At 59.9% G+C, this 18,480-nt stretch overlaps 3 protein-coding genes across 16 annotated transcripts in view; 2 read left to right on the forward strand and 1 right to left on the reverse strand.

The window, feature by feature from the left end:
• Positions 1-18: 18 nt before the first annotated feature.
• On the forward strand, positions 19-1,332 carry MRPS34 (mitochondrial ribosomal protein S34). Its single transcript, XM_010949909.2, has 3 exons — positions 19-407; positions 566-608; positions 701-1,332. Exons 1-3 carry the CDS (start codon positions 87-89, stop codon positions 991-993), a joined length of 657 nt encoding a protein of 218 aa, XP_010948211.1. The 5' UTR covers positions 19-86; the 3' UTR covers positions 994-1,332.
• A 151-nt stretch (positions 1,333-1,483) lies between these two features.
• NME3 (NME/NM23 nucleoside diphosphate kinase 3) lies at positions 1,484-2,825 on the forward strand. The gene is made up of 5 exons (XM_074346597.1): positions 1,484-1,704; positions 1,787-1,917; positions 2,021-2,122; positions 2,197-2,309; positions 2,398-2,825. Exons 1-5 carry the CDS (start codon positions 1,659-1,661, stop codon positions 2,513-2,515), a joined length of 510 nt encoding a protein of 169 aa, XP_074202698.1. The 5' UTR covers positions 1,484-1,658; the 3' UTR covers positions 2,516-2,825.
• Positions 2,826-2,960: 135 nt separating this feature from the next.
• MAPK8IP3 (mitogen-activated protein kinase 8 interacting protein 3) overlaps positions 2,961-18,480 on the reverse strand; it is a 44,884-nt gene continuing 29,364 nt past the window's right edge. For 7 of the 14 annotated variants that reach the window (XM_074346566.1, XM_074346572.1, XM_074346565.1 and 4 more), the window contains 23 exons: positions 15,451-15,462; positions 13,214-13,271; positions 12,764-12,916; positions 11,751-11,832; positions 10,354-10,484; positions 9,953-10,009; positions 9,690-9,857; positions 9,029-9,155; positions 8,678-8,773; positions 8,402-8,560; positions 7,657-7,822; positions 7,171-7,353; positions 6,913-7,102; positions 6,688-6,807; positions 6,534-6,614; positions 6,371-6,438; positions 6,111-6,259; positions 5,556-5,727; positions 5,357-5,470; positions 5,135-5,173; positions 4,787-4,966; positions 4,532-4,681; positions 2,961-4,454 (listed from right to left, as the gene is read on the reverse strand). In XM_074346566.1, coding sequence (XP_074202667.1) covers positions 4,333-4,454; positions 4,532-4,681; positions 4,787-4,966; positions 5,135-5,173; positions 5,357-5,470; positions 5,556-5,727; positions 6,111-6,259; positions 6,371-6,438; positions 6,534-6,614; positions 6,688-6,807; positions 6,913-7,102; positions 7,171-7,353; positions 7,657-7,822; positions 8,402-8,560; positions 8,678-8,773; positions 9,029-9,155; positions 9,690-9,857; positions 9,953-10,009; positions 10,354-10,484; positions 11,751-11,832; positions 12,764-12,916; positions 13,214-13,271; positions 15,451-15,462 — 2,777 coding nt within the window. In that variant the 3' untranslated portion in view covers positions 2,961-4,332. Of the gene's footprint in view, positions 4,455-4,531; positions 4,682-4,786; positions 4,967-5,134; positions 5,174-5,356; positions 5,471-5,555; positions 5,728-6,110; positions 6,260-6,370; positions 6,439-6,533; positions 6,615-6,687; positions 6,808-6,912; positions 7,103-7,170; positions 7,354-7,656; positions 7,823-8,401; positions 8,561-8,677; positions 8,774-9,028; positions 9,156-9,689; positions 9,858-9,952; positions 10,010-10,353; positions 10,485-11,750; positions 11,833-12,763; positions 12,917-13,213; positions 13,272-14,529; positions 14,548-15,450; positions 15,463-18,480 lie in introns of all 14 variants that reach the window. The other 7 variants (XM_074346571.1, XM_074346564.1, XM_074346570.1 and 4 more) reach the window with 4 other exon arrangements.

Consider the following 18,480-nt stretch of genomic DNA (forward strand, 5'->3'; position numbering starts at 1 on the left):
CCCGGACACCTTTGCGGGGGACACCCGCCGCTTCCGGCATCGGACGGGCCTAGCGGCGCGCGGCGACGGCTTCCGGCCGCAGCGGCATGGCGCGGAAGAAGGTGAGGCCGCGGCTGATCGCCGAGCTGGCCCGCCGCGTGCGGGCCCTGCGCGAGCAACGGAACCGGCCGCGCGACTCGCAGCGCTATGCCCTGGACTACGAGACGCTGACGCGGCCGTACACGGGCCGCCGGCTGCCCATGCGAGCCTGGATCGATGTGCAACGCGAGAACCGCCTTCTGCAGCTGCTCAGCCGCCTCCCGCTCTTCGGCCTGGGCCGCCTCGTCACGCGCAAGTCCTGGCTGTGGCAGCACGACGAGCCATGCTACTGGCGCCTCACGCGGGTTCGGCCTGACTACACAGCGGAGGTGCGCGCACCGTCTACACCGTCCCCATCGCCCCGCCCCCGCAACGCTGGGCACCTCTGCCTTCCCTGCGCGGGACTTTGTGGGATGGGGTCACCTGTCTCCCGATCCCTGGACAAGCGAGCTTTCTGAACTGATTCTCCTCCCCACTTGCTTTGCAGAACTTGGACCACGGGAAGGCCTGGGGCATCTTGACCTTCAAAGGTAAGGCTGTGTTGGAGACAAGGTAGGCTGGCTGCCGGCAACAGACTGTTCGGCCAGCGTGTGTGCAGTAAGCCTCGTCCTTTTTTCCCCAGGAAAGACGGAGAGTGAGGCTCGGGAGATAGAACAGGTCATGCACCACGACTGGAGGGTGGTGCCCAAGCACGAGGAGGAAGCCTTCACCACTTTCACGCCGTTGCCGGAGGACACTCTTCACTCTGTGCCCTACCCGCCGCTCCTCCGGGCTATTATTCTAGCTGAGAGACAGAAAAATGGAGACACCAGCACGGAAGAGCCCATGCTGAGTCTGGAGAGGTCGCGCATTGATCCCTGGGACTATCCTGAGAAACTGGAGGCGAAGAGAAAGACCAAGGGCACAGCCGTCTAAAATACCAGACTCGGCAGGCTCCCAGAAGGGTGTAAGACAGTGGGCACCAGTTTGGGTTACACTTGAATCAGGCCCCTGGGAGCCTGGATCCGACCTTCCAGTGACTTGTTCTTAGGTTCTACATTTTGGAGGAAAAGGGTGGGAGCAGACCCTGCACCTTGTGTCTTTCCTCTGTCCCAGCTGCTCGAACACGCCTATCTGACTTGAGAGGGGCAAGCAGGTGTGGAGCCCCAGTGTTGGCACGTGACACTTCCGCGTTGGCTCCCTTGTCTGTGACGTGTGTCCTCTGTAGGGACCCAGGCAGAAGCTGTGAACACGAATAAAAGCACATGAAGTAGCCCTGGGATGTGGTTTTTTTGAGTTTGGGGTTGGGCGACCGTAGCGGGCTGTTTGCAGGGTTGTAAGGACGAGCAGGCCGACACCAGTGCTCACAGCCCGGTGCTGCGAGGAGTGTAGCGCAGGCGCCAGGTGCGTGGGGAGATCGGAGGGGATTAGCGGCCGCAGAGTCGAGGCATGGGCATGAACGACTGGCACCGCCTCTCCGCGTCCCCCGCTGAGTTCCACCCAGGCAGCGGCGCCAGGCTACCCCGCAGCTTTAAACACAGGCCCCGCCCCGGCCTGCGCACGACCCCAGCCCCCGCCCCAGCCCGCGCCCCGCCGCCATCATGATCTGCCTGCTGCTGACCGTCTTCGCCAACCTCTTCCCGGCAGGTGAGCAGCGCGGGCCGGGTCAGGCCGGGCGGGGAGAGGGTACGGCCGAGCTTGACGCGCCCGACCCCGCCGGTCCCCGCAGCCTGTACCGGCGTGCACGAGCGCACCTTCCTGGCCGTGAAGCCAGACGGCGTGCAGCGGAGGCTCGTGGGCGAGGTCGTGCGGCGCTTTGAGAGGAAGGGCTTCAAGCTGGTGGCGCTGAAGCTGGTGCAGGTGAGGGCGGGGTTCCCGGGCGCGGGGGGCGGGCAGAGAGGGTGGGGTCACCGGGTGCTGGGGACACGGATTCCTGGCGCACCTGGCCCGTTCCCCTCCCCAGGCCTCCGAGGAGCTGCTACGCGAGCACTACGCGGAGCTGCGCGAGCGCCCTTTCTACGGGCGCCTGGTCAAGTACATGAGCTCGGGGCCGGTGGTGGCCATGGTGAGTGCCCGCGGTCGGGTGGGCGGAGGCGCGCGGACCTTGGGCTGACTTCGCGCTCCCGACCCCGTCTGCAGGTGTGGCAGGGTCTGGACGTTGTGCGGGCTTCACGGGCGCTCATTGGGGCCACAAACCCGGCTGACGCCCCACCCGGAACCATTCGCGGCGATTTCTGCATCGAGGTCGGCAAGTAAGGCTGCTCCCGACTCCCCCAGCTGGGCTGTATGGGGCCCCTGTCCACCCTACCGCCCACGCTCACGCGCGCCTCTTCGGCGCAGGAATGTGATTCATGGTAGCGACTCAGTGGAGAGCGCCCGCCGCGAGATCGCACTCTGGTTCCGCACGGATGAGCTCCTGTGCTGGGAGGACAGCGCCGGGCACTGGCTGTACGAGTAGGCGGGTTGCAGCCTCTCGGGCAGATGCCCCCTTCTGACGTGGATCTCCAGGCCCCGGAGGTGTGCACACACGTGGGCGCCCCCACCCCCAAGAGCTCAGAACACCCTTCCTGTGGTGGGGAGCACAGCAGCTTTGAGGACCTAGAGGAGGACAGACAGGTGCACGCCTGCCCAGCCCTGGCTGCTGCAGGCCTCCCTGCGGGAGCCCCAGGCTGTGCCCCTGTTCAGTCCTCTTGGAAACGGGGCAGGGCGCTATCCTGGCGCTTGGCTGGCCCCAGGGTTTCTTTTTATAATAAACTGAAGAAAATCTTTGTGTTCGAGTTGGCTTGGGCCCAGGGACACAGAAGTATGGTATTAAGACATTTATTACATACAGAGCAGATACGTAGGTTCACTTGCAGGGCCAAAGCCTGAGGAGAATCATCACCCAGCCCCTTCCCCTAGCTGCACCCCCCTGGTGACCCCCCCCCCCCGAGTCACTTCACAGCCCTGTGAGAATAGACAGGGGACTTGACATACATCACAGTGGAGAGTGGCGGGGTGGTAGGGAGAAGCCTGCAGCTGCACGTGGCGGCGGTGGCCGGCTGGGCTTGTAGGATGGCTGCCCAAGATCTGTGCTTCTCTGGTGGGAGGGATGGGCAGCAGGACCTGGGGCTGCCCTGATCTGTGCCTCGAGGAACAGGAATAAGGCCTGGGCAGGTTGGGGGGTAGTGGCAGTCCAGGGCGGTGCCCCTCAAAGCCGGCTGGAAGCGGCTCCTGTCCTCCGCCCTTCGGACCTCTGCAGCCTGTCGTCAGTTGCCCTCAGGAGAGCAGGCCACACCGCCAGCCCTAGGCACTTAGTAGCGTGTCTTGGGAGCTGGGCTCCTTGGAGACTGCACAGGGGCAGGCCTGGAGCACACCTTTCCCCATCACCCTGAGACTGAGCCTGCATCCAAGGGCTGACCCCAGGAGAGGCCAGGAGCCTCTCCTTCTTCCTGAGGCTTAGGCCTGCCCTGGCAGCCTAAGAAATTCCATCCTAGAGACTTCTGGGAGCAGTTGACTGGAGGGCCTGCTCCTACATGGTTGGTCTTTGCCCAGGCAGGGGAGGGAGGGCAGGGGGAGGACATGGGTCAGTGAGGGCCAGTGAGAAACTGCCACACAGGACGATCATGGGACTCGAGCAAGTGAGGGCATCTGTCCATTTTCTCAAGCAGGTGCCCCAGGGAGCCTGGTTACGTGCTTTCATGCCAGTTCCCAGGGCGGCAGGGATTGGGGTAGGGGGAGTCCAGGGAAGGCTAGAGACGGCCAGTTCCCTGAGGGTTGGACCCCCACGCTGGTGGGCAGCAGGCAAAGGCAAGTGGGCTCAGGGTGGGAAGACTCGGCGGAGTGAAGTCCCTGCTTCCCCCTCAGGGGGTTCCTGGGAGTGAGTGACGGGAGTGGGGAGCCCAGGGTGGAGCTGGGAGCCACCTGTAGGGGCTTCTCCTGGCCTGACCCACCTCGGGGTTCAGCCATGCTCTGGCCCTGAAGTGCCCTGGGGCCTTGAGGACTGTGGGCTGAGTGCCAGCCAGCAGCTGCTAGGGAAAAGGTGTTCCAAGAGGTGCTACCCCTGCCTGGTCAGAATGACCCCACTCCCCTGCCTCCCTCCCAGCCAGCCCCGCATCGCTGCTCTCTGCCAGCTCGAAGGGAGGCCAGGACCTAAGGTGAAAGCTGCAGGTTGAGAGGTTAGAAGAGGGGTGGACGGGCGCCTGTCTGCCTGCAGGGCGGGTGGTGGGCGGGTGGGCAGGGCTGTATGTACAGGTGGCAGGCATTGGGCGGGGCGGGGTGCCGGAGGCCGCAGCCTCACTCGGGGGTGTAGGACACCTGCCACACAATGATGTGGCTGCGCTCGGCCTTGGACAGCATGGGCTTCACCTGGCTCACATCCCCTGCACCCTCCTCGGGCTCGTCATCTTCTCCATCGCCTGGAGAGAGAGGGCAGCTGCTGTGAAGGGGCTGCCACTGCCAGGGGATACCTGGGGCCCTGGGCGTGCCCACTCACCAATGCGGAAGTCTATGTAGCCCTCGCCGCCACTCAGCACCAGCACGTTCTTCAGCTTCTGGGCCTCAGCGTCGGCAGCGGGGGCAGCGGGCCCAGGGCCCTCAGACGGGCTGTCGAGCACGCTGCCGTTGAGAGTGGCCAACACATTCCCTGTCATTAGGGCACAAGATGTCAGCGGGGCAGCTGGAGCCCCGATGCAGGCTCCTGAAGGAGGTCACAGCTGCAGCTCTGTGGGGAGCAGGGCCAGCCCCTCACCTGGCACGGACACGAAGAATTTGACAGCGTCACGGTGGCCGTGGAAGCAGAGTTGAGCCTGGGCCATGGAGCAGTAGGGGATAAAGCTACTGGCTGACTTGTCACTGCTGTCATCACCATACACGTGGATGACACCCCCTGGGCGGGTCCCCTCCCCAGACGTGGGTGATGTCTTGTTGGCTGGAGAGAGAGAGGGGCCGGGAGCAGCTGAGCCTACTGGTGGGGAGGCCTGGATTTCCAGCAGGGAGAGCAGGGGGTGAGAGAGCAAGGTCAGCCTCATCCCCAGGGCGTCCCAGGTTAGGTAGGGGACTTCCTTCTGAGAGCAGGAGGCAGGCACTCTGGACTTACCACGGAGCCCCAGGAGCTGGCCTCGGTGCAGGACCACGGCTGGGGGAGGTGAGGGACAGAGCATAGAAGGGAGAGGAGAAAAGCAGTCACAGAAGAGCTGTCGCCAGGGCAGCTCGTGTCTTCCTAAGTGTGACTGGGCAGAGCATGGGACCCCGGGACCCTGACTCGCGCGCCTAAGCAGCAGCCATCAATATCTCTGCTACTGCCTTGGGGGTCACTCACTCTCGGTCAATGGGATGGAGATGACGACCCCGTTGCCGGTGCCCACCCAGAGGCGGTTGCCCGCGATGAGCAGGGCTGTGATGCGCACAAAGGAGAAGCCCAGCTTGCCTGTGCCTGGTGATAGGGGGGAAGGTGGGTCAGTGGGGCCATCACGGGGGGCCCTCCTGCCACCACACACCTGGCCAAGGCAGTCCCTCACCCAGCATCTTGCTGACGTAAGGCTCGATATCCACGTCCTGCAGGTGCTGGTGGGTGTGGGCATGGTAGAGCCGCAGCGTGGAGTCCAAGCGGATGGACACCCACACCCCGTCACCGATCCACGCCAGCTGCCGCACCTGGCTCTCCCGCCGTGGGTGCGCATCAAATGATTTCTGCGGTGTCAGGGCAACCCGTCAACGGGGCAGGGGTGAGGGGAGCTCTGAACCTGCCACCACTAAGTGTCACCAGGACATCCACACAGCTCATGGCAAGCTCTCTATGGCCTGCTTTGCTCCCTTGAGTCCTGGCTCCCAAGAGGAGCCCTAGTGCCCACCCTGCACCCGCACCCACAGCCAGCACCCAGGAGGTGTTCGGGGCCCACTTAGGCCATCAGTGTGTCTGGACAGACTGGCATTCACAGCCCAGCCGCTTTCTGCTTGCCCATGACTTTGGACAAACCAGTCATTTCTCTGAGTGCATTTCCTTGGACCCCATGAAGCCCCCGCTAGAGTCCATTGGAGGGTGCGGCTGAGCCCGGCCACCTGCCCGCACTCGCCTCGATCTGCATGGTCTTGGGCTGGATGACGTGCACCTTGTTCTTGTAGCCACACCAAACACGGTCATACACGACTGCCATGCAGCGGATGGAGTGATGTGGGCGGCCCAGGTCCATCAGGTGGTAATTACTCAGGTCCCACTGGCTGTCTGCAGAGAGCCCACAACCCCTGCTCAGGCCATCTCTGCTCAGGTGGGCATGGTTCATGCCCGGCCAGCATCGGTGGGTGCTGTTCCCCTACCCACTGGGCCAGGCCTCACCTTCGCCTCGGTGGAAGATGGCCAGAGTCCCATCTGCCAGAGCCACCAGCACTCGCCCTTTCACGTGCCTGCAATGGAAAGGCAGTGAGCCAGGCTTAGGCTGGCACCCTTGGCTGTCAGGCCCCCCTGCTGCCCTGCCCCGACCCCCGGCAGGGTCACGCACACCAGGCTCAGCACCGAGTCCTTCAGCTTGATGGAGTGCAGACACTTCCTCCAGTTGGCGACAGCTGAATGTACGTAGAGCCTGTGGGGGAGGCGTGGTGGGTGGGGCTCACCCAGGGGACCCACCCCACCCCTGCCCGCAAGGCCCAGCTTACCAGCCATTCTGGGCTCCTAGCCACATGGTGGGCGCGGCACTGCTGCTGGCCCCAGCAGGGTCCCCACTGGGCTCCGGCTCAGGCTGTACACCACTCACTTCGGCCTCTGGCCCATTCTCACTGAGAGGAAGATGGCAGCTCCAGGAAGGTTTCCAACTAGGGAAGCCCAGCCCCGCCCACCTCCACCAGGCTCCCCTCCCCCTCAGCCCCATCGTGAGAGCCCACCTGTCAGGCTGAGCACTGGGGGGCGGGGTGGGGGCTGGGTCCGTGAAGACGTGCTCTGTGAGGGGTCCAGGCCGTACTGCGGCTACCTCTGTCTCACTGGGCCCAGGGTCTGGCACCTCTGTGGCCTCTGTGGCCTCCTCCGTGGACTGAGATGGGTTGACCTTCCCATTGGCGACGGTGGCCACCTCCCCTGTGGAAGGGAGGGGTGAGCTGGGCTGGGGAAGAGAGGATGGCCGTGGGCTCAGGCCCAGGACTCACCCTGGCCCTTGTCCAGCACCGGTGTGTCCCCACGGGAGGAGCAGTTGCTGCGTGGCACGTTGCAGCGGGTGGCACAGCCCACCAGGGTGATGCCTGCCAGCACACCATCAGCACCGGAGTCCTCGGGGTTCACGTCGCTGTCCAGGAAGATCTCCCCTGGAGGGTAGTCGCTGTCGCTGGCCGCTAGGGGGAGAGTCACAGCCCTGTCACCTCACACTGAGGAGACCCCACTGCAAGATGACACCCAGAGCTTGAGTCCTGGGACTCCCGGGCCGCCTGCGATGCCACCCCATCTCTTTGTCATCGGTGAGTGTCAGACTGGGGTCCCCTGCGACATCAATGGGACTGAGCAGGACATGACCACCAGTGAGCTCCTATCTGGATGCTTCCCCCCAGCCCCCAGCACAAGGAGGTGGTGATGATCTTCTGGCTCCCCTCTGAGTCTCACAAAGCTGCACCCTTGGGCGGTAGGGGGCCAGCGCTCACCAGGGATGCTGGAGATGCACAGGACGTGGGCATTGCACACGGTGAACTGGTCCACGACGGTGCCCGGCTGGTTGGCGTCGATGATCACCACTTTGCTGGTGGTCAGGGTGCTGGTGAGGATCCACACGCGGCTGGAGGTGGCGTCTGCCTCCGGCAGCTCCTTTCCCTGTTCGGAGTATGGGGACAGGGTGGCCTGAGAGCACGCTACTCGCCCGGCAACACAGGGTTTGGAGGGGCCTCCCGGAATCTCTCAGGATCTAGCCTTGCCTGTGGCCTTAGGGGACCCAACTGTCCTCCCCTGTCGCCAGGATGGCAAGAACTCCTAATTGCATATCACATCTGGATCATGGCACATGTGACCTCCCTTCCTCAGAAAAAGGATGAGCTCTGAGCAATAAGTCACTGGCCCCCAAGTCAAGCTGAGACATAAAATGAAGCTTTGGACTCCAAGTGCTTAGCCCCTTCCCCTGCCCCTGGGCAGGCAGAGAGATGTGCTCCTGGCAGGCAGATCACAGCACCTGTGGGCCTGACCCCTCCAGCCGGGCTGTCTGCAGAGCATCCTGCCCCGCAGAGGCAGCATGGCCCAGCCAGCCCTGGGGAGGGCAGGGAACCTCAGATGAGCCCAGTCTTGGGCCACTGTCCCCATCTGTTCTGTTTCTGTCATTCCCACCCAGATTGCTGGGCACAGTAGAGCCATTTGGGCATTAGGAGCAGAAGGTAGCCCTGGCCTGCCTGCCACTCTGACCTTCTTCTTCTCAGGGGATGTGTGGTTGCTCTTGGACTCTCCTTCTACTTCCCGGTCACAGGTCAGAGGGTCTCGGCCCGGCGCAGGCTTGACTCCGTTCCCAGGGTCCTCTTCATTCGGCTTCCACCCGCTCAAGTTGACGCCCGCCGCACACCACAGCTGGGGGCACAGGGCTGTGAGGTCCAGGAACCCACTCCTCCCTGCTTCCCAAACCTGCCGAGACTTGGCTTGTGAGGGGAGGGGAACTCTCCTGGCCTCACCCCTTCCCTGGCTCACCTTCATGGTGGGGTCCTTCTCCACCAGAGGACGGCAGTACACGGGGACAGGCACATTCTTCATCCGCGTGTCCTCCTGGCCCCCATTAGGACTCAGCTGTAAGCACAAGACAGAGGGGCACTGTGGGCACCAGGCCTGGGCCAGCTCAGGTATATGGGCAGCGGTTGGCTACCCAGTCTTGCAGAATCTGGGCTGGGGCTGCAGATGGCAGGCCCTGGTCAGAGGGGGCCAGGCCCTCCTCAGGTGGAGCCAGGTGTACGCAGGCGACTCCCCAGGGGCTCCCCTTCTGCGGCCTGGGAGGCCTGGCTGAGGGGGTGGGTGCCCCCCGTGCTGCCCCACGCCCCCAGGCACCTGCTTGTACTTGGCCGGCAGGCTCCAGCCACAGGCCTGCAGCCGCCCGTCGTCGTTGCGCACGTGCTCCCGCACCTGGCGGTACTGCTCGCGCTTCTGCTCCCGCCGGGCTGAGGACGTGCAGTCACTGGGCAGAGGAAGGGAGGTTACCGCTTGGTCTGCAGGGAGCATGCCCAACACCCCAGCCCTCCCTGCTGGACCTGTCCTTGCCTTTTCCCAGCGCCCATCTTTGGGGGGGGGTCTCCCCAACACTACGCTTGAGGCCATGTCCAGTCCCTGCCCTTGTCCGTTCTACTGTCACTGTCACCAAGGCCTGGCTGGCAGGGACCTACAGTGTAGCCTCCCCTCCCCGACCCTGGCCCTTTATAGGGAAACTTCCATAAGCTTCTGTCATCCAAGGAGCAAGGCACATGTCTCTGGGACTAAGAGGGACTGTGGAGGAGTGCAGCCTCTGCCAAGGACATCCAATACTCCCATTAGGGAATGGGACACAGGATGTACATGAAGAGGTCATGACCCCTGATGCCTGGATGCCATCCCCCCACCCCCATGACAGCCCCTAAAGCAGCCAGGTGGAGGCCTGGAGGGGAGGGGCCCTGGGACCTGTGGCTTCCCCCTGTGTGGGCCAGCGGGGAGGGCAGGGAGGCCCTGAGAAACTCACTCATCTGGGAAGAACTCCAGGGGCCGGCTGCCAGAGATCTGGCACATGGCGTGGCTGCGGCGCTGGCTGAAGCCGGCCGTGGTGGGCGACTTGTAATGGATGTTCACAGAGGGATAGGACCGCTTGGCCGGAGGGGGGCTGGAGGAGGAGCTGAAGAGGCGGCTGAAGCTGCCAGCCGAGGGGTGGGGGGTGAGGGGTGGGCCCGAGAGGAGATCCCCACAACTGTGGCTGCTGCCCAGACCCTCCCAGCGCCCCCAACTCACAACTGCCAGATGGTGGACTTCTTCTTCTCCTGGACAGATGGGTGCTCTCGGGACGCCCTACGGTGAGAGGCAGGGGAAGAAGCTCCCGCTCAGCCACTGCCCCGTCTGGCTCGGCCCCACCCAGTCCAACACACCCTGCTCTCACGGGGCCCCTCTTTCCTCCCTTGCTAGGGACCCCCACATGAACCCACTGGGGATGGAGCATCAGACAAGAGGGGCTCCTGGGTGGGTCACTCATGACTTCCTAGAGGTACCCTGCTGCACTGGCCCCAGCGGAGGGACTCGGCACCCTTTCAATCCTCCCCAAGAGAAGGAGGGATAGGGGTCAGCCTTAATCCATCACCAGGAGCTCCTCAGGGTGATCGCAACTCCCAGATAAAGACAGAGGCCCCGAGACCCACCTGATCATCTCGGTCCACCGCACGGCCTCCTGCAGCTCCATCAGCCGCTCCTTGTACTGGTTCCGCTCCATAAGCACACGGGCCATCTCCACCCGGGTGAAGCGGCGGCGCTGAGCCATGGGGATCTTGTCCTACAAGGTAGAGCACTGCTGCTCAGCCTGCAGGGGCCGCCCAGGAGTGGGGGCACCTGAGTGTGGCTCTCCCATGGATCTTCAGGCAAATGCAGTGGGGAGGGCATGGGCACAGGGACAGGAGCCACCCACCCTGAAAATACCCCCTTCTTTCCAGAAGGTCACATGACACACTTGAGGGATGCAACCCCGGTGTCTTCCTACGAGTTCCTGGACACTGGGCAATCTCAGATGCCCCTGGTCATGCTCATGGTGGAGACAGCCCAAGGTGGAGCAGCAGGAAGAGAGGTCTTAGGGGAGGTCTAGCGAGCAGGACCCGCTCACTACATCTGAACCAGACACCTGAGGAACCGGTGGTTCAGCGTGGGATCCGCCATCCAGGGCGTGACCAAGTCTCCTTATGCAAATTGGCCCCAGGCTGCCACAGGGTGGCATTGGGGGCCCGAGAGGGAGCAGCACAGGTGGGCAGCAGGGCATCCCCCCAAGTGGCCCCAACTGCCAGCACTTGGAGTTCAGGGGTGCGTCTGCAGCCCCAGGCCCAATGCGAGGAGGCCAAGGCACCAAACAGGCAACCTCCGTGCTCCATGAATCCCTACTTTCTCTCCTCCAGTACTTGGAGGTGAGGGGGCTGCACAGGACGGGGAAGATGAACAGCTACAGTCTCCCAAGTGCCTGCTACATGGCCAGCATCTTGATACGTGCATTGCACAACCCCCCAAAAATACTGCTGATGAGTGGGGAGGTCGGCACTCCAAATCCACCTTGGGTTGAAGATCCATGCCAGCCCTCTCCTTAAGGAAGGTGGCCAGGTGGCTGGGCCCTATTCTGGAGAGAAGGTGGAAAGACAAGGAGCCCTACAAACCCTTCCCCACAGGAGAGCAGTCCTAGGAGCAGTCAGCTATGGACCACCAGGGAGCAGAGGGGTGGAGGGCTTTCCTCAGAACATTCCATGCACCTCTGGGGGCTTGTGAGGACAGATGAGGGGCCTGAGGGCTTCAGGTATTCAAGCTGTTCTGTCTTGGGGAGAGCGGCTGGGCCGAGCAGGCAGAGAGACCCCGATCATGACTGCAAAATGCACCTACACGCAAAAGACTTGGGGCCGAGAGGAGGCATCCCGCAGAAAGCAGGGCGGGGTGTTGCTGCTGCTGGGTGCAGTCGCCATACAGGAGGGGTGAGGGCTCAGAGACCCAGAAGAACCAGCGCATCCCTTGGGGCCCGCCCCACACTGCCCACCCCCCGTGCCCGCATGTTAATAGTGGAATATACCAATTCTGTACAGAGATAGCTGCTTACATCCTCCACCTCTTCTTTGGGTTCACGGTGGGCAGTGATGGCCTCTGACTTCACTCTATAGGACAAGGAAGGAAGCAGGCAGTGGTGAGAGCCCCACAGGGCACCAGCAGGGAGGCTGTGTCCCATCTCTTGGCTGAACTCAGGGCTCTCCCTTCAGGTTCAGGGACCTGAGGTTCCCACCAGTGCCTTGGGGATGAGTGGCTCCCCGCCCCTGCTCACGTGTGCCCGGAAGCCCAGCAAGGAATGGGCCCTCAGGCTCAGGTGGTCAAGTGCTGATGGGAAGGCAGAGCAAGCTACCTCCTGGGCAAGGGCAGCACTGGCATCAGGCAGGCCCAGAGCAGATCTGGCTCCCAGTCCCCAAACCTGGCACAGGGGCCACCTGCCTAGGGCCCTCGTCTCACACCTCCCTGTTCCTGTCAGGAGCCACGGGCACCACTCTGGGAGAACAAGGTGAGGATCAAGCTGGAAGAGAAAGGCCACAGGGCAGTGCAGAGAGTTGTGGAGGAGACCGCAGAGCTTCCAGATGAGGCCAGACTTGCTGACCAAGGGGTGGGGAGCAGAGGGGAGCAGGAAGACCCACGGTGGCCAGAGGCCCTTATCGTCCCTCCTTCCTTCTTAATGAATGTCACAGTGTGACAGCAGCAGGAAGGCCGTGCTCAGCCGTCAGAGGAAGGATGCCCAAGTCAGAACCGCTGTGTCCCCTGCAGGATTCCCACGAGGATGGTGGAGACAAGAGGGGTGGGGTGGGTGGCCAACACAGTACTTGGGTCTGGATGGAATCAGATGTGAACTGAGGCTGAGCAGTGAGCACACCAAGTGAGCCACTTTAGGAAGGAAGGACCTCAGAGTGTAGTTAGCCAAGAGCAGATGCCAGGGCATTTCAGAGAGAGGACAGGAGAGAACTGGCCCCATCCTCTCGGTGACAACCAGGAGCCCCACTCTGATCCCGCCCCTGGGTGCCCCGCCCCTTCAGGGAGCCCGCCCACCTCCTCAGCTCCTCCTCCAGGTCCTTGATGCGGCTCTCCAGCCTGAGTTTGGCCTGCCTGGCGGCTTCCAAGTCCCCCTTCAGCACCTCCTGCTCCCCCGACAGCTGGTCCACCTTGGCAATGAGGTCATTCTTGACCACATTCAGGGCATTTCTTTGAAAAGACAGAAAAGAGGGGAGCCCCTTGTGAGCTGGTGTGTACATTAAGTGATGTGGTTTCCAAGGGGTCTGGCCACACTAGTAGATCTGAGAAGACACATCCTGGTCCTGAAAGTGGTGAAAGGCAGTACCCACGCCACCCTCTCCCCAGGCTGGGTGAGTGCAGCGGTGTGGATCCAGGTCCTGCCTGGGGGCTGCCCTCCAAGCAGGGTTGAGGCAGTGGTGACAGGAGGCCCCGGCCCTGGTGAGGGGCTGTCCCAGCAACCTCGGTGCTGATGAAGGGCGCTCTTACTTGGTTTCTAGAAGCTGTGAGTTCTCCAGCAGCAGATTCCCCACTTCCTTGCCCATGCCTGCAACAAAAGGTCTACTGTTAGCATGTATGCCTGGTGAAGCCAGACCCTGATGCTACCACACCTGCCTCAGAGGAACAAACATCCTGCCAGGAGGGCTGGCGTGAAGGGATAAGGACCAGAAGCCCAATCTACAGGAAGATGCCCGCACAGGGAGGCCAGGCCGGCCCTGGGGAAAGGCCTCTGCTGGTCTTCCGGCAGGCTCTCCATGGATAGGGAAGGCCCTGCTGCGTCCGAACCCCATGAGCATCTCAGACTGGTCTCTGGAGGGCACTGAGCAGGTTCCCACTGCCCTGATGGCTTACATTCTGGAGCTCAGCAATGACCTCTCACTGGGCTCTACCGACGGAAAGTCTGCATTCCAGCAGGGCCAGGGCAGCACCAGCCTGAGCCAACCCCGACAGCCTCTGTGCAACCACCTCAATCTCTGCCCGCCCCCCCAGCATCACCCCCTTTCCCCTAGCCCTGTGGTTCCCTGGCCGTCATGAAGCCGACCTCTTTCAGAGCTGCCTCCTAGGAGATGGAGATTGGAGCTGTTGAGGGGGAACAGAGAAGATGGCACGGGATGACAGGGAGACCCTGACTGAGGAGATGGGACAGCCCAGTCAGGTGCAGCCCTCCACTGGGCTAGAAGCAGACCTACTGGGACCTGGCCCGAGGCGGCAGAGGCAGGGGAGGGAGTGGAAATGAGAAGGACAGCGCTCCCTGGGGCTGGTGCCCCAGCAGGGCTGACGGGGCTCCTCTGTGACCAGGCCCCAAAGTGGACTCTGCAAACTGAGGTCTCCGCAGGCATGTCACAGAAACCCTCGAGCACTGAATCGCATCCTTCAGGACAGCCCCAGAAACCCAAGGTCTGTTTCTCTTGTTCTCGTCCCTCCTTGGCCTAACTCGATCGATTGTGAGACAGGATGACACGCACACTGTGTGCTCAGTGCGGGTTCCCCTACTGTTTCCACTCTCCCCTCCTGGCCGCAACGTGACCTGCCTTCCCCTTAGATGGGATGCAGTAGGCACCGGGCTCACCCAAGACGGGCTCACCCAAGACAGTCTCAGGGGTACCCCCAGGGGCCGAGCCTGCCCTGAGCTTATGGGGGGGCTCACCAGGCCTACTGGAGGCCCCACCACCCAGAAGCTTTGGCCCTGCTGACCCCCCACGCCACCGCCCCACCATGCGCAACAAAGCAGGCAGCTCAGGAAGCATGAGAAGGTGTCAGGTGGACAGAGGGAGACACACACTGAGACGGGGCCTTGGCCTTACCAAAAAAATCATCGCGCACTACGGGTGCCGTCCCCGTCCCACGGGAGATGGGCAACCAGGGCGGGAGGAGGAGAGGGAGAGAGGAAGGGAGAGAAAACAAGCGCGTTAAGCCCATGTGATAAGCAGGGTGGCCGGGAATGGGGGATATTTCAGGGTTACTTCTTGCTGGATTGGGGTGGACACAGGTGCAGGACAGGATGGGCAGATGGAGTGGAGCCAGCCACTCCTTCCAGAAAGCCTACCCTGGAGGTTACACAGAAGACCACCAGGCCAAGAGCGCCTGGTGGTGAGTTGCAGGGTCAGAGCAATACAATTGACATCTTAGACCAAAATCCTGGGTAGAGAGGGATCGGGGGTTAAGGACAGGAATCTCTGCAAATGAGGGAGAGCTGTGCCCATGGCCCAGGGCCTTTGAGCACCATGGGGAGGTCACACCTGGACAGCCAGGGACCTCAGAGCTTCCTGCTGAAAGCCAGACAACAGAAGCCTGGCCCATCTGCTACGTAGAGAGAGGACCCCTGAATTGTGCTTGGTAGGGGGACTCACAGGACCCCTGACCTCTAGGGGGGAGCACCCAACGGAGGGGAGACAGAAGAGAACTGGGCCTACACCTCTAATGGCTCTGGAGACCCTTGAGAAGTGGCCCTGGGGGGTCCCCAGCCTTCGAGGAGAGGATGGGTCAAGGGCATAGCAGTTCTCCCTCAGTTGTCAAGGTCAGAGTCAGTGGGCTAGTGGAGCAAACCAAAATAAGCCTCTGGGCAGCAGCAGGCTGGTGAGCAAAAGCACGTGTGCCTTAGTGGCCTCGCCCAGGATCAGGAGGGGGTAGGCTGCAGCAGGGTTGCCCCAGGATGCGCCCCATCCACCCAGACCCCACTGAGGGGAAGAAGGGGCTGCAGACAGACAGATAATGGAGATACACACCTGAGAACTCCCCTGGGGCCATGTCCAGCGAAGCACAGAGAGACAGGGGGAAGGAAGTGACAAAGGTCAGTTGGTGACTGGAACCAACAAAATAAAAAAAACTCTTATTAAAGGAAAAGCAACAATGATCAGCCATTTCCAAGTTCAAGGGCATGGGAGAATAGAAGTGGATGTCACCAGGTCTGTGGGTGACAATCCTATTGGAGGCAGGGACCTTGAAGGAAAGGAGGCCAGACAGCACATTCCTCAGTCCCTGGGAGGCCTGGGTGGATGTGGGGATCCAAAGCCTGCTTGCCTCTCCACCCACTCCCATCAGGAGGGCCAGCCCCCAATAAAGGTAACATGTGTGCGCATGTGGTTGCTCAAAAGTGGGGTGAGGTGGGTGCCGGCGCCCCTAGAGTGAGTGAGCCCTGAGCCAGTGAGCTGCAGTGTAGGACCTGGCCCCTCGGGGTGGGGGCACCGTGGCCAGCCCAGGTCTTCTGGGAAGGACAAGACTTCAGATAAAGGGCTCTACTGTGCAGGGAGGAAATCAACGAGTCTGGACAAAGCGTGTGGGGCATGTAGGGCCGCCATGTACCAAACCGCTCCCCACAACCCAGTTGAAGACTCGATGCAAGATACTATTCTATTTGGTTCATTTCATGCAGAAAGAAGTGGTATAGAAAGTCACTTGACTTATCACAAAATACGGACTCTGCTGTAGGAATTCACATTACACAGCAGAGCACCAAAAGAGGACGTGACCTTTCTCCCGTTTCCTTCCCAGGGCAACCAAAGTTAACAGTTGATGTCCTCTTCCTCAGATCTCTTTCTAGGTAAACAGCAGTTTGTAAAAACAAAATCAGCCACGCTCTCCATCCTCCTGGGCGACTGCTTGGTGGTACCTAATATGGTATCCCTGGACTCTTTCCCTGTCAAAGATCCATGATCACCCAGGATGTTTCTATGTATTGCCATATAGGAATGTCCCACTATTTACTGTAGCATTTGCTCCTTTGATAGATATTTAGGGCATTTATAGTTTTGCGTGAGCCCCGGGACACTGCAGCACAAGACCTCATGCGGGGGCACTGTGCCCTGTTTGAGAACCTGTGGTCCTGCTTGTGCTATCTCTACGCACCTCCCACCAGTGGGGTGGACAGCACCTGCTTCTTTTCTGCCAATCACTTGAGGAGAAAGCGCTACCTCTATACTCTCTTAATTTTCATTTCTGTCATTCCTGAAGTTGAGCATCCTTACATATGTTTATAAGTATCTTCTGTGAACTTCCTACTTTATCCTCTACCCATTTCCTACTGTACTTCACTTCACTTTAATGATGGAGATCATATATATATTTTCACGTAGTCACACCTGTCAATATTTTCCTCTATGCCTTTGGCCATGAAGAGAGGCCCAGATTATGAAAATACTCTCTAATATTCTCTTCCAGTTCTATTACTCTTGTATTTTTATGTTTAGATCTTTAATCCACCTAGAAATTACTTTTCTATTGGGTGTGAGGTTGGGATCAGACTTCTTTTTTTCCCAAGTGGCTACTCAGCTAATCCAGTACATATATTGAGTAATCCACCCATTTTTCCAATGACTTGAAGGTCTTCATTTATCAGATAGGAATTCCCATCTGGCTCCAGGTTTGTCCTAAGCCTTTGTGCTGTGAACTTCGAGTGACTGGTTTTATCGCTGCTCCAGAGCTGCCTGTCTCCATCACTGTAGCTTCACAAAACACCTTTGGTACCTGGAATGGCAGTCCTGCAAATTTGTCTTCTCTTAAAAATTTCTGGGCTATTTTTACACATTTACACTTCTGAATGAACTTCGAATCCATACATAACATTCCAGAAAAATACTAAGTCTGAGGGTCTTTTTCTTGGTACTGAATGAATTTATGTATGAACAATGGACTGATACGTGATGTCACCTGATGGCATTACAGAGCCCAGTCTTGTGTTGTATTTCTATTTATTCATGCTTCTTTCCTGTTCTTCAATTCTGCTTTCTAGTTCTCTTTACACAGGCTTGTCTTTTTCTCAAGGTTATTTCTAGACATTTCTAGGTCTGGTTACTGCATGGGTGGGACCTGCTGCAGAGCAGAGGGAAAGTCAGATCAACCTGTGCAGAACATCCAATTCTAGGTGATGCAGGAGAAGTTGCTTAGCTTTTCTGAACTTTACTTTCCTCATTTGTGAAGTGGAGATGTGCCTTCCTGAGTGGAGGGTCACTGTGAAATTCCCTGGTGGAGCACTAGGCCCTTGCTAAGTGGTCAATAAGTACTAACTCCCTTACTCCTCAATAAGGCTGATTCTCAGATGTATATTTTTCACACCTTAACAGTTCTGAAATTATAAATGGGTCTTATTAATCAGTGGCATGTTATAGTGCAATGTGCAGCAATTTTTTTTTCTTGGAGATTTCTAAAATAATGGTGCCTTACAAGTACTGATAGTGTGGGTTCAATGAAATACAGTGGTATATGCCTACCCAGCGATCTTTCCTTTCCTTCTGTGCCAGAGGAATTCACAGTCCTAATGCCAAGAGATGCACAGAGCAGCCAATCCAGGTATTTAGAGCTTGAGGGATGCCTTATCAACCAGGCCAACTGCCTTAAGAAGCATCTATCTCATTGCAGACAAAGCATCAATGTGTTTTGAAATTACAAGACTATCCACTGTGAAAGCTATGACCAAACCAAGACCACCAGAGCCACCACTGCTCCAGTTTCTTCCTGCCCGGGGACCTGAAGGTCAGGTGCCCACTCCTTCGGTGGGTGTCTTCAGGAATTGATGATGGGGGACCAGGACTACCATCACTGACACTTTCTCCAGCTGAGCCAGACCCAGGACAGAGCCCCTGGGAGAGGGGACTAGAGCCAACCCCAGCTCACCCCTCTACCCTGCTGGACAAAGGGCAGGCCCCTCTGCTCCAGGGCTCCATACACAGATCACAAGAGCACCCAATGCTCCTCAGCTCCTCAGGGCTGCCTGACCTGTGCCCCTTGTGTGAAAGCCCCAGAAAGGCACCAGAAGACAC

Source organism: Camelus bactrianus, chromosome 18, assembly GCF_048773025.1.
Source record: "Camelus bactrianus isolate YW-2024 breed Bactrian camel chromosome 18, ASM4877302v1, whole genome shotgun sequence".
Taxonomy (NCBI): Eukaryota; Metazoa; Chordata; class Mammalia; order Artiodactyla; family Camelidae; genus Camelus; species Camelus bactrianus.

Coding starts and splice junctions, on each gene's coding strand:
- MRPS34 (XM_010949909.2), top strand. CDS start 87: ATGGCGCGGAAGAAGGTGAGGCCGCGGCTGATCGCCGAGCTGGCCCGC. Junction 408..565: donor GGCCTGACTACACAGCGGAG/GTGCGCGCACCG, acceptor CTTGCTTTGCAG/AACTTGGACCACGGGAAGGC. Junction 609..700: donor GGGCATCTTGACCTTCAAAG/GTAAGGCTGTGT, acceptor TTTTTTCCCCAG/GAAAGACGGAGAGTGAGGCT.
- NME3 (XM_074346597.1), top strand. CDS start 1,659: ATGATCTGCCTGCTGCTGACCGTCTTCGCCAACCTCTTCCCGGCAG. Junction 1,705..1,786: donor CGCCAACCTCTTCCCGGCAG/GTGAGCAGCGCG, acceptor CGGTCCCCGCAG/CCTGTACCGGCGTGCACGAG. Junction 2,123..2,196: donor CGGGGCCGGTGGTGGCCATG/GTGAGTGCCCGC, acceptor CCCCGTCTGCAG/GTGTGGCAGGGTCTGGACGT.